We start from the raw sequence: 14057 nt of genomic DNA, 5'->3' as shown, positions 1-14057 counted from the left end.
GTCGCGAGGGTGTTACCCGTGGTGCTGGTAACGATCCCATTTTCGCTTCAGACATAATCGGCTTGCATTTTAAACAGACGAGGCATTGTCGAACAATTTTTCGCGTTGTCGATCTAAGTGAAAGCGGCCAAAAATTTTGCCGCACCGCTGCCATAGTGCCCTGCAATCCCGCGTGTAAAACGCGTATGTGTTCCCGCTCTATTATAAGCTTAGTAAGACGATGATTTTTTGGGAGCAAAATAGAATGGCGGGCATTGTACATTAACTGCGAATTTTCGAGTCTCCCCCCGACACGAATCAAACCTCGATCGTCTAAAAATGGTGATAAAGATTTCAAAGAACTGGCGGAAGTTAGAGGTATCCCCTTACTCATCTGCTCGATCTCGCATGCAAAAGTGCATTCCTGCACCATTCTGCAAAGGTTATCTAGTGCGGCCGAAATTTCCACGTGTGAAACGATAACGCCCACCTCCTCGTTCGACTGGAGGCGTGGCTTAAGAAATCGTTTACAATAGGCTACAATTCGACATAGCTTGTTTAATTTTGAACACCTGTTTATAAGCTCTAATAATGAGTTCGCAGTCGCCACGCGGGCGACAGCCGCGACTGTCCGTCTCATCTCGGGCATCTCAGACTCCGGAATATAAGCCCCGATGCTTGGCCACGAATCCTCGCTGTTCTTCAAGAACGCGGGACCCCGCCACCACAACACGGAACCCCCGATGTCATGCGGGTGGATGCCTCGAGATAACAAATCCGCAGGATTTTCGGTTGTCGAAACGTGTCGCCAATCCGAACCGGAAGTCAACCGCTGTATTTCCTCGACGCGATTTGCCACGAAAACCGATCATTTTCTGGAGTGTGACGAAATCCACTGCAGCGCTATCGTGGAATCTGACCATAAAAAATGCCGCACGTTATTTGTCTCAATGGCCGACCGCACTTTATCCCACAATTGTGACAACAATAATGCAGCGCACAGCTCGAGTCTCGGAATTGATACGGCCCTGAGAGGGGCGACTCTTGTTTTTGAACATAGCAGATCGACCCGAATTTCATTGTTGTCCATCTGCCTTCGTATATACAAACATGCGCCGTAAGCGCGCTGGCTGGCGTCGCAAAATCCGTGTATCTGAAATCGAGAATGCCCGCCCTGATCTCCGATAAATCGCGGAACACTTAAATTATTTAATTCGCTAAGCTGTTTTTTAAAAACAGACCATCTCGTATGCATGTCTAATGGAACGGATTCGTCCCATTGTATCTTTAATTGCCAAATTTCTTGTAACAGCATTTTCGGAACAATAATAACAGGCCCGAGTAATCCTAATGGATCGAACAATTTTGAGATCTCCGATAATATTGTGCGCTTCGTTATTTTTTGCGAATCAGCGGGCAATTCTGTCTCGAATTGAAATATGTCTATAGACGAATTCCACAGAATCCCGAGAATGCGCGACGTCGACTCTCTGTCAAACTGTACTTCCGCGTCGCGTCTGATTTGAGCATCGTGTATTAATATTTTGTCGTTTGACGACCATTTGCTGAGCTGAAAACCGCCGCTGCGCAAAATTTCAACGACCTCCTTTTTTACCGTTAATGCTTCCTCAATTGTATTCGCACCAGTAAGCAGATCGTCAATGTAAAAATCTCGCATTATATGCCGCGATCCTATTGGAAATTCTTCCGCGTATATTTCTGCTAGAAAATGTAGTGTTCTAGTGGCTAAATAAGAAGCGGCCGCCGTACCGTATGTCACCGTTATTAATTCGAATGTTTGCACGTCCGCCTCAGCGGAATCTCGCCAAAGAATGCGCTGCAATCGCATCTGTTTAGGATCAATCAATATCTGGCGGTACATTTTTGTTATATCCGCGGAAAAAACAAAACGAAAAGTCCGAAATCTTAAAATAATTGAAAATAAATCCTGCTGTATCGTTGGTCCGATCATGAGAGCGTCATTTAATGAAATTCCGGTTGAACTCCTGCACGATGCATCAAAAACTACTCTCAATTTTGTCGTCTCATTAGAGGGTTTTAACACGCAATGATGCGGCAGATAGCAAGTTGGTAAATCTTTATTATTGTCATTCGCGTCTTTTATTAATTGCATGTGCCCTAGTGACAAATATTCGCGCATAAATGCTACATATTGCGATTTCAAATTTAGATCGCGATTTAAGCGTTTCTCTAGTCCATAAAAACGTCGCATCGCTATATCACGTGTTTCGCCAAGCTCTTCCAACTTATGCTCTATAGTAGGAAGCGTAACTATTACTCGACCTTCGCTGTTTCTCCTTGTATTGTCACGAAAATGCCGCTCACAAAGACGCTCCATGCTCGAATATGAATCAGCAGGTCGAAAATTCTCTTCGATATGCCAAAATTTCGACAATTGATCCTGTAATTCTATCTCAGTCACCGAAATGTGAAATGCCCCTACTTCCCGACTACATTCCGCTCGTGCATCGACACCCAATCGACCGGCGACAATCCAGCCGAAAAGCGTTTTTTGCAGCGTAGGATGCGCTTGAGATGATTTTAATCTATCTACACAAATCAATTGCCAAAATAGGCCGGCGCCTATTAATACATCGATATCCGAGCATCTATGAAACTCCGGATCGGCTAATTGAATGTTTGACGGAATTCGTATTTCTTCCCGATTGATAAATGATGCAGGAATTCGCTCGGTAATACGATCCGTTAGAATACATTCTAAAATCGAAGAGAACCCGTTCAATCGCGAGTGCAAATTTATTTCTACGATTTCACTGGCATCGCTAGTCATGCCATTTATTCCCGTGATTTTAATGCTACTTGATGTCGCTTTCAATTTTAATCGCTCGACGCACGCTCGCGTAATAAAATTCGCCTGAGAACCACTGTCCAATAAGACTCGGCAAGATTGCCTTATTCCGTTCGCGTCTGTTATGTATACAATCGCCGTCGAAAGTAATATTTGAGCATTATGCACGGCAGACGAGTGTGCCATCGCTATCGTTTCCCTTGTTTCCTCCGGCGGCCTATTCTCTGTTTTTGCCTTCTCAGAAGATCCGTCTGATTTCGAAGGAAAATGAAGTAATGAATTATGCTTTATTCCGCATATTTTGCATGCGCCCGATTTGCATTTTCCGGAAGAATGATTATTTCCGCGTAAACAATTAGTGCATAGCTTACGTTTTCGGATCTCTGCGAGCCTCCGCGCGACCGGCAATTTAATAAAATCTCGACAATAATAAATATAATGCTCTCCGTTGCAATATCCACACGAAGATGAGGTAGTGACGGCGTGAGACGCAAGACGCCTTCCGGCGTGCGGAATTACCGAATTACCGCGATTTAACGATTCCAGCAAATGACATCTGTGTTCTAAAAACTCCGTGAATTGTTTGAACGTGGGTAATTCTGTCCCGGTCAGCGAAGCTTGCTAGTAGAGCTTCTCTAGTAGTGATTGGATCGAATTTGGACGAAATCAAATATATCAACAAGCTATCCCAATGCTCGGTTGGGCAACGCAGGGCATTTAGCGCTTGTATATGCTTTGCAGCATTGTCCGCCATCCTGCGCAACTCCGCAGCGTTTTGCCTTACGATTTTAGACATCTCGAATAATGCCCGCAAATGTGTCTGCACTATGGCGCGTTTATTATCGTAACGCTGTTTTAATAACCTCCAGGCTACCTGATAATTCTGATCCGTTAGTTCTAGCGATTGAATTACATTTGCCGCCTCGCCTGTTACAGATGCTCTTAAATATTAGAATTTCTGAAAGCCATTTAACGACTGATTGCTATTTATAACCGAATTAAACATTTCATAAAACGGGAACCATTCCTCACATTTTCCCGCAAATTTAGGCAAATCTAATTTTGGTAATCGTACGCTACAAGCGGAAGATCCCCTTTCAACCGGTGAAGGAACCGGCGATGTCGTGGCATGACTGTTGGACACCTCACGATTAAAATCCGATATTGCGCGGCGCAACGCACCTGTCACCTCGAAAAACATTTCCTCAAACGCAACGCGATCCTCCCCCTCGGCTTCAGAAAGGGCCTCTAACTCGAATTGCAAACTGTTATATTCCGGCCAATAACCAGATAATTTTTCTTTTCGCTCTTCTAAATTCGCAATTAATTCGGATGTCAGCACCGTTATTGACTCCACATATCCCCTTATGCGCGTACATGACGCTTTTATCGTCGCGCGCCTTCTTTTTAATGATGAGATCTGAGCCGAATGAGCCATGATTTATTTCATATAACGCGTGCAATTGTACGTAATAATATTTTTGCAAATAATACTCTCGAATGAGAATAAAAGGAACAATTCTGATCGGTGAAAAAAGAGTGATACTCCCACCTTGACCACCGATTGACCGCCGATTGACCGCCGATTGACCGTTCCACGGTTGGCAGCTCGTCGATAATCTTTGTCCTTCCTTAGCGCTGCAACCGCCGATTGACCGTCTCAGAATGACTCCTTGACAGCTGGCAGTTATTGCATTCTCCTCCCCAATCCAAAGGCAGCTCGCACCGTTGAAAATGCCGATGCGGATGCGAGTTTTCCAAGCCTCTTGTCCGTATCCGGCTCGAAGGACCAAAATGTTGTTTGTGATAATCACATCTCGCGTGTAAGTTCCGGGTGAAAAATTCCACGGCCGACGCGAGTCAAGGCACAGGCCTCTATGAATTTTCTTTACAGCTGAGGTGACGGCTCCGATGGGGGTCGGAATAAATTAGATTTTATTTTGCGTACTAAGTTGCTTTATTTTGTGCTTTTTGACAGAATGATCTTAGGCGGCGATAGGATTAACAGTAGTCGTTTTCTCCGAATGAGCGAGATTATATAGAGTAGGCCCCAAGAGTGGCCCGATATGTCCCGAAAATTCCCGAAGTAAAAGGCGATCGCTGCCTCGCGTCCTAAATTAATTTGACTCGATCAATAATCGGTGCGTCATAAATCGGAGCAAATATGATACCCGAATTTCAATAATATATATACGTTATGTACCCGAGACAATAATAAAGTATCGCTCGCCTCTCTGTTATAATATTGACATAAATTAAATGATAATATAAGGTAGTCGCTATAAGATACAAATAATTGCTAAATATGAAACAAGTCTATTATTATCGAGTCTATATATTAAGAATAAGAATAAATATTAAGCATCAGGCCTACTGCACAATATAAAAGTAGACAGTAAGAACAGAGATTAAAAATATTCATGCATCAACAAAAGCAGATAAATATAACCGGATAACAATAGATATTCCCTGCTTCTATTGATAAATATTTTTTATTCCCTGTTTTTGTTTCTATTGCTTTTACCTTTGTATTGTGCAGTAGGCCTAATGCTTAATATTTATTCCTATTCCTAATATTTTCTCTATTGTGCGCAGGGACTTAATCTTAATATTGAATTTTATTTTAGTAATTACAAACGTGTCAATTATTATTTTTTTGTTTGGTGTTTTAGTTTATCAAAAATTTAAAAACTTGTTTTTTCGTTTCTACATATATCATTAAAATGTAATTATATAGGGAGCTTTCCAACAAGGACACAGTGTGATACAGAGTATCATTCTAGCTTTTTTCAATACCAGTGAACAACAAAGATAGAATGATACTCTGTGTCACACTGTGTCCTTGTTGGAAAGTTCCCATAATAAATGTAAAATATGTACCCAGATAGCCAAATCTGTCAAGAGCATGTATTAAAACTGTGTGCTATATATTTTTGCCAGCAAAAAAACTGCAGATTTTATATAAAACTTGTTATATCAGATAATGATAGCAGAACGTTGGTAGAAATGTTATAAAATCTGTTGACATAATTTGGCAGCAAGCAGTAGCAGAAATCAAGCAGGATTTGTATAGAATTATCATAGCAGATTGGTAGTAGAAACCGAGCAGGATTTGCGCAACGCAGTTTGGTGTCAGATTGACGGCAGAAATCGAGCAAGATTTGCGCGCGCATAATCTGATGGCAAATTGACAACAGGATCTGCATTTTGCAGTTATTTAATAGTTCCTTCGCCTACCGCTATGCGATGTATTTTCTCGCAATCAAATTTCTGTTAAAAATAGATATAAAGTCTGCAAGTCGTGGCTATTAATAAAAGATCAAAAGTATATTTTTCTATCAGTTTAATTTTTGATATCTGACAAGTCTAACATGAGAATATTAAACTTATTAGAATCAATAGGATATATACATGGAAAATTATCCATTTACTTTCTATTTAAAGCATAAAGCAGAATTTAATTCTCATATAAATTATATCTTAAATTTTATAAATTATAAATTTAATTATTTTTGCAATTTATTTTATTAATTTAATTAATAGATTAAATTGAACATTTAATTGCTATGTGAGATATAACTACATACAATATAATATGTTATATATTAAATATCATATTTATGAAAAAAAAAAAATAATTAGCGGATAACACATCTTAATATGCACCTGTTATATTCATCGAAAAATATTGAATTTTATTATACTTATATGTTCAAATGGCAAGGAACTGCAGATCCTGCTCGATTTCTGCCGCCAATCTGCTATTAGATTGTGTTTGACAGATCTGCTCGGTTTCTGCCGCCAATCTGCCATCAAACTATATGTGCAGATCTGCTCGGTTTCTGCCGCCAATCTGCTGTCAGATTTTGCTTACTAACTCTGCTAGCAGAATATCATCAATTGCGGACACAGTGGATAGGAATCTGCTGTAAAGTCATGATTAGATCTGCTGTCATACTGCCGACATGCTGCTAACATTTTGCTATCTGGGTACATAAATAAAAATAAGATCTAGATATAAAAAATATATGTGTACATGACGTTAGCACAATATAAGGAAAGCGATAATATTGTAAGAACGTCCGAGCGTTCGAAAACGTAAACACTCCAATTTTCGTTAGCTCAATTATAGGGAAAGGAAGGGGGAGGAAAAATTTGCCGAACGCCGGGCGAGAACGATACGCAAGGAAAGAGTTCTGAGAAGCCTCGCTATACGGTCGTGTTTCCGAAAATAAAGCCAGCCTGTCGTCGAATTAGTCTCACAATACTTAAAAATTTATCGGGCATTCGTAGAATCTAAATAATTCGCGATACTTTACATTTCTTTTCGACGTTTCGAATATAGCACTGTTCACTTCTTGTAACATTAATAAATCTTTTGTTATATTTACTTTCTTTAATTTTTTATTTATTTCTATTAAAGAAACCTCTTACAATTTCTTAAAAGTGGGATATTACGAATCCTGGCTCGCGTAATTCGAAGGGCTAGCTCGCGTTATCTCGTGGTCCTGTAAATTGTTGTGTTCGGCGTCTAGAAGACTTCCACGCGCAAAGGTCATCACACAAGGAGCTCTTCGAAGATGGATCGCAATTATTTGGAACCCTCACGCTAGATCAACTGAAGGTGGAGGCGAAGAAGCGGTGATCTCCAAGTATACGCCGACAAACTCATACTAATTGATGCAATCATGACGCATCATGAGAGAGAAGAGGCGCGACAGGCTCAAGCGGCGGCAGCAGCGGCAAGTTCGCAGGAAAAGATGATGGAGTTGATGGCCATGCTATCAACGCAAATGCAGCGGCAATCGGAGGCGTTACAGCAAGTGCTTCGTGCTGTAACAGTAAGCGGAGGCGGAACTACTCCACAGACAGTGAATAGTGGAAGTTCGCCGGGTTCGAGCCCCAGAGCGGAAGGCAGCGAGGGATCTTCGCATCGGTCAACGGTAGGAACAGCATCGCTGGCCCAAGTGGTCACGTTGTTGGCGCCTCAGATTCCAGAGTTTTCGGCCTCGGAAGAGGATAATGTGCGGCTGTGGGTGCAGTGGGTGACAAAGGTAGCTCAGATTCACAGGGCGCCTGATGACGTCACGCTCTTAGCAGCCTCAAGCCGGCTGACAAAGGCCGCCAGGAGATGGTTCGACCTGGAAACGGGACCTATGCTAGAATTCTGGGAAGGATTCAAGGAAGCAATCACCAAGAGATTTGAAAAGAAAATTCTGCTGCACGTGGCTCTACAAAAAGTCGAGGCCCGAAAATGGCTTTTCACGAAAGAATCGTTCCAAGAGTATGCGATGGATAAGCTCGCGTTTATGCATCGCCTGGATCTGCCCACGCAGAATATGATCCATTTATTGATTGGAGGCATTGCCAGCCGTTCGCTAAGAGCAAGAGCGACGGCATTAAAGACCGAAACTGTGGACGAATTCTTGGAAGAAATGCACCGGATCACCTCTGCGACCACAGACGTTGACCGAAAAGTTAATGGTGGAGGAAAAGCAGAAAAGGGGAAGGACACCGAGTGCGGAAGCTGCAAGAAGAAGGGCCACACAACGAAACAATGCAAGGTGAAGGACGTCACTTGCTTCCTGTGCAAAGAAAAAGGGCACTACAAATCGAACTGAACTAAAAAGGACGAAGAGCGGCCGGCGGCAACAGCGCGGTCTTCCTCTGCGGGACCAATAGCGGCGGTCACCGAGGAGTCACCGTCGGTCGTCGGTTTCGTGAGTCACGATTCAAAATTGTTAACGGTCGAAGATTCTATAATTAAAATAAATATTTTTAACGGGAAACCTTGTTCTTTGCTAGCGTTGCTGGATATGGGTAGTCCAGTATCCTTCGTGATCCCGAGTATATTTACTGATTTTTTCGATTGCTCGTTAAATAAGCTCAAGCCATCGCTCCGACAGTATACAGCAGTAAATGAGACTCCGGTCAAGTTGCGCGGAAGTGTACAAACGATCGGATTCGAACAATTACCCGACATTGAGTTTTTCATCAAGTTACAAGCACTTTCGACTAATAAACTCGGAGCACATTTAATTATCGGTCGTGACCTGTTAAAAAATTACGACCTTACAGTATATAAGCCGAGGAAAAAAAAGATTAGAACAGAAGATACTTCTTACGCTTAGAATTCTCAAAGCCGAAATAACGGATAATTTCACTGATCGGTTGAATAATATTGAAATTGATTTTGAAATGTCGAGTAAAGACAGATTAGTTAAATTAATTAAAAGCATCGAATGTCGGGCGATTTCGGTCGTTGATGATTATTTTTTGTAGCGGTTAGATTAAAAGATAATTCGACATATGCGTATGCGCCGCGCCGGTTTGCTTTTTCAGAACGCAAACAATTACAACAAATTACGGACGATCTCCTTGGGGTTTTTTGATCCTCCGTTTATCTATTAAAACCTCAGTTTCAGCCTGATTGAGATTATGATAAGCCATATTTTTTTTATTTTCCTTTGTTTTAAGAATATAAGACACGAGGGGGAGAAAGCTTAGGGTTGCCAACCTTCTAGTTTTGACCCAGACTATTAGGTTTTCAAGAGTTTTGTCCGGTGTCCGGTTGACAAGTCAAACCGGACGTCATATGTCCAGTTTTTAAGTACATATAAATAATAAAATAAAATTTAAATGATAGATCTAAAAGATCAATTATCGACAACTCTCTAGGCACTCTCGGCAGAGGACTTTATTTGTTATGCGCATGCGCGTAATAGAGAGAATATCGTTTGTAGTCTGTAGTCTGTACCGTGATGTTTTCGACTTTTTCCCGACTAGCAATATGTTTATTACATATATGATTTTATTTCAATCTGTCAACAGTTTATTTTAATCTACGAGTCAGTATCTTTTTCGATTATTTTACAGTGAAAAATAATTGAGAATTATTTATATTAATGCTGATAACCTCGGTCTTAATATACACATGTGTAAAGGTTAGGATACCAATTCGAATTTTTACATAGATTTGTTCTCGTTGCTTGAAATCTCCAAAAATGTTTGCATTGAAAACAAGATAAGCTTAAAATCTTATTGTAGATGCCGCTTAATTTTACACCACTTTTGCTTCCTACGGCTCAAGGTCAAGGAGTCATTAGAGTATCCCTTAATGTAATTCAGTGCTGGAATTTATTTGCAACTTTCTGTTGAATTTCTTGATTCACGCTTATATATACTGCTTTCCTCTTATTGCTCGCGTCTTAGCAACGCGTCGTCGGACGCTCGTTATTACATTTTTTATACGTACATACATTCCTGAGACTAACAAGGGACATGTCACAACTGTTCGGAACCGATTTGATTCTTCTTCAAATATGTTGTTAAATACACAAATCTAAAAGACACGTATTTTTTTATATGTGCGGATATTGAGTTTTAAGGGGTGAAACACCCCTTTAAAGAAAAACGGTATTTTTCTTTAGGATCGAATATCTGGTAAATTATAAGAGGTAGAAAAAAAAGACGTACAACAAATTTTAATGGCTTGAAGAGTACTTTAAAGTTATATAAACAAAATTATTTTATTTTGAAAAAAAAATTAAGTGATGGGGGTATTTAAAAAAAAATAAAAATAAAAAAATTTTGTTCATATAACTTTAAAGTACTCTTCAAGCCATTAAAATTTGTTGTACGTCTTTTTTTTCTACCTCTTATAGTTTACCAGATATTCGATCCTAAAGAAAAATACCGTTTTTCTTTAAAGGGGTGTTTCACCCCTTAAAACTCAATATCCGCACATATAAAAAAATACGTGTCTTTTAGATTTGTGTATTTAACAACATATTTGAAGAAGAATCAAATCGGTTCCGGACAGTTGTGACATGTCCCTTGTAAGTATCGCGCTTCTTGATTACGAGCGTCTGGCGACGCGTTGCTAAGGCGCGAGCAATAAGAGGGAAGCAGTATATATAGGCGTGAATCAAGAAATTCAACCGAAAGTTGCAAATAAATTCCAGCATTGATGTAACTAATTACCAAATAATTTATTACAGGACTTTAAATTTATTAAAAATGAATCAGCTAACGCCAAAGAAGAAGATAAAACGTTTCTGTTTTTTCAATAATAATTGGCTTATATAAAGATGAAAATTTTAAATCATGACTTATGAAATATAGCGAAGAATATGCAAAATGCAAGATATGTCAAGTACAATTTATTATATAACATGATGGAATTAGTACAATTAAACAACACTTAAATTCACTAAAACAAAAATATGGACAATCAACAGAAATAAAACCAATTACTTCATAACATTTTGGAAAGTAAAAATACATTGGAAAATGAATCTCTTTCTTTATGCGAACTTTTCTTTACATATCATTCAGTTAAATATCACCATAGCTATAATAGTGCAGATTGTTTCACTAAAAATGCTAAAATATTTTTTTCAGACTCTAAATTAGCACAAAAATTACAGTGTGGTAAAACAAAAATGAAAGCAATAGTTAAAAATGTTTTGGCTAAAGCAAGTCTACAAGATGTTTTATATGATTTAAAGAATAGTTCTGTTTCTCAGATTGTGTCAATTAATGAATCTAGTACTTCAGCTGTGCATCTTCCATAGATAGATCAGTTATTTTTGATATCGTACCTTATTCTATTGCATGCGATGCTAGTAATCATGGTAATAAAAAAATGTTTCCTTGTATTATTAGATATTTTACACTTGAAAAATTTATTCAAAATAAAATTATCAAATTTTATGAAGTGTTATAGCCCTAAAAGCTATATCATATTTAAAGATAATTATATATTTAAATTAAGCAATTATATCTAAAAGCATTCTATCTATTAAGCAATCAAAATTAGAGCGCATATCCGCGCGAAACGCCGACGCAGCGGGTCTCACGCAATAACGAAATTCGAAAAACGAGGTTAACGCCGACTAAGCTAATTACGTTACAAAATTGTCAAAATGCAAGCGAAGCGTCCCGTTAACCTCCTTCGCTTGCATCTAGATCTTTTGATTGCGCGTGTCGATCCAATTATCAAATATAAAAAGGACCCATCATTAACACTCGGGGGTCAATTCGAAACAACAACTTTGTACGTGTAAACCGCATCGATACGAATGAGCGACAAGACGTAAGTGATTAATAATAATTACGAGTATCATACGAGAGTACACTCTATCGCACATTATAATACGCTAGTGCATTTGTAAAAGAGACCGATATAATTCTGGACGTCTACATTAAAACGCTACACTACAAAAACGGGTGTTACTTCACTGGACGAATCCCGAACTTTCCAGTTCTTATACAAACGAAACAGCAATTGTAATTTCTAAAAAAATTACAGAAATTTTGATTAAATCTGATCTATCAACAAAGAACATGATTTCATATTCAGCTGATAATGTTTCAGTAAATTTTGATTTAAACATCACTCAGTATAGGTATAAATTTTTGAAAAATGAACATAATCCTGGTCTCATAGCAGCTAACTGTTTATGTCATGTTCTAAATAATAGTATTAGATAAGCAAACAAAAAACTGCCCTATGATATAGAGAATCTAGTCATTAAAGTTTACAATAAATTCTCTATTAGGGCACAAAACGTTGAACAACTAAAAGAATGTTTTGAATTTGTAAATCTTGAATATAAAAACATTCTTCGTCATATTCCAACAAGATAGCTTTCGTCGTATCCAGCTGTAGATAGGTTACTAAACTGTTGGCCAGCGATTAAAACTTACTTTTTGTAACAAGATAATGTTTATCAAGTAATTCTAGAATTTATAAGTAATCGCAGCAATTAATCGAAAGAAGATATTTCTTCATATCTTACTCTTTCAGAGTGTTATTTATTCATAATATAATGGACTTATTTCATGTTTTAACTGCTAAACTTGAGAGTAATACTATTACCGTTATTGATTTGCATAATATTTTTTATTGCTTTAGAGATAGTTTAAAAAGCCGAATAACAGAAAAATTTTTTGGATTTATAGTTAATCAAGCATTACTAAATCTAACAATATCTGAAAGAAATTCATTTGAAGAAGATGCTATTAACTTTTTATCGGTGTGTATTTCTTATCTTGAGAAGTGGTATAATTTCAAAGATAACCCGTTTCAATATTTTTCAAATCTTCGTCCCTTAAAACTTGATTTATTTCAAGATATTATAAAAGCAGCAGAAGTCCTCAAATTACAATTTAATGGAGATCAGTATATAAAGAGTTATATAAAGAGTATATAATGTTAAAAACTGTTGCTTATCATATTGATAAAAATTTATCTGTTGATCAACAATAGATAGATATTTTCAAGAAATGTGATTTTATTACAAATAACTTACTAAAAATAATTCAGGCTATACTTTCAATACCAACAGGTAATGCTTTTCCAGAAAGAGTGCTCAGCTTAATGGAACAAGTATGGATAAAGTCAAGAAATAAAATGGAAATTGAATTGGTGAAAGCTGAATTATTTACGGTCATTAATTTTGACATGTGTTTTGATTTACGATAATTGATACGATCGCGTAGACTGACGGCGCTGGAGACGTCGGAGAATCGAATTTCCAAAATTGAAATAGAGGAGATATTAAGCGTGTAAGAATCGATCTTTATTCTTTCGATACTCAGTACAGACTGTGTCGACAAGCACCAATTTATGTTTTGATTTAAGTTCGCAAGGGCGAGAAACGAGGTGTGTAATCGTGTGAATGTCAAGGGAGCGTGAGTGTGTGTGTATGTGAGTGTGTGAGATGAGAGATAAACAAACGATTCACGCGGTAAGGTGATGTCGACAACGATTAAATATAGATTGACGAATTACATTGAGACACGTTTACAAAATTTTAAGAAATGAAGGACAGTATCAGTTTAATAAATCAGCGTCGGAACATTCCGCCCGCCTTGGCAACTGTAAGTTGGCGAAATTAGAATGAGAATGTGTTTTAAAATTAGAAGTTGCTGTAAGTGAAAAGGATCGCGATTATTTTCTCGTAAAGCGCGTTTCGCATCGGTCCGTTAGTTAGTCCACTTTTGGTAAGATGCAGAGTTTGACAATCGGTCTTTTCAATGTTGTCGTTGCCGTTTTAACGGTTGCTACGCGCACTAGTCCGTCAGCACCAGGGTGCACGTCCATGATTCGAGCGAGAGGCCATTTTGAGGAGGGGAAGCGCTCGTCCTTGATGAGCACAAGGGCGCCCCGTTGATATAAATCCTGAGATCTTGTCCACTTGGAGGATGTCTGTAGTTGATGGAGGTATTCTGATGACCATTG

The 14057-nt window shown here is 38.5% G+C and overlaps 1 protein-coding gene across 1 annotated transcript; it reads right to left on the bottom strand.

The window, feature by feature from the left end:
* Window positions 1-847: 847 nt before the first annotated feature.
* Window positions 848-1861, bottom strand: LOC145936544 (uncharacterized). The gene has a single exon (XM_083038784.1). It carries the CDS (start codon window positions 1859-1861, stop codon window positions 848-850), a length of 1014 nt encoding a protein of 337 aa, XP_082894910.1.
* Window positions 1862-14057: the final 12196 nt, after the last annotated feature.

Source organism: Prenolepis imparis, unplaced genomic scaffold (genome assembly GCF_030444845.1).
Source record: "Prenolepis imparis isolate NDT839.2.m4 unplaced genomic scaffold, iyPreImpa1.0 SCAF_5, whole genome shotgun sequence".
Lineage (NCBI taxonomy): Eukaryota > Metazoa > Arthropoda > Insecta > Hymenoptera > Formicidae > Prenolepis > Prenolepis imparis.
This window is presented reverse-complemented; position numbering and strand designations above follow the sequence as displayed.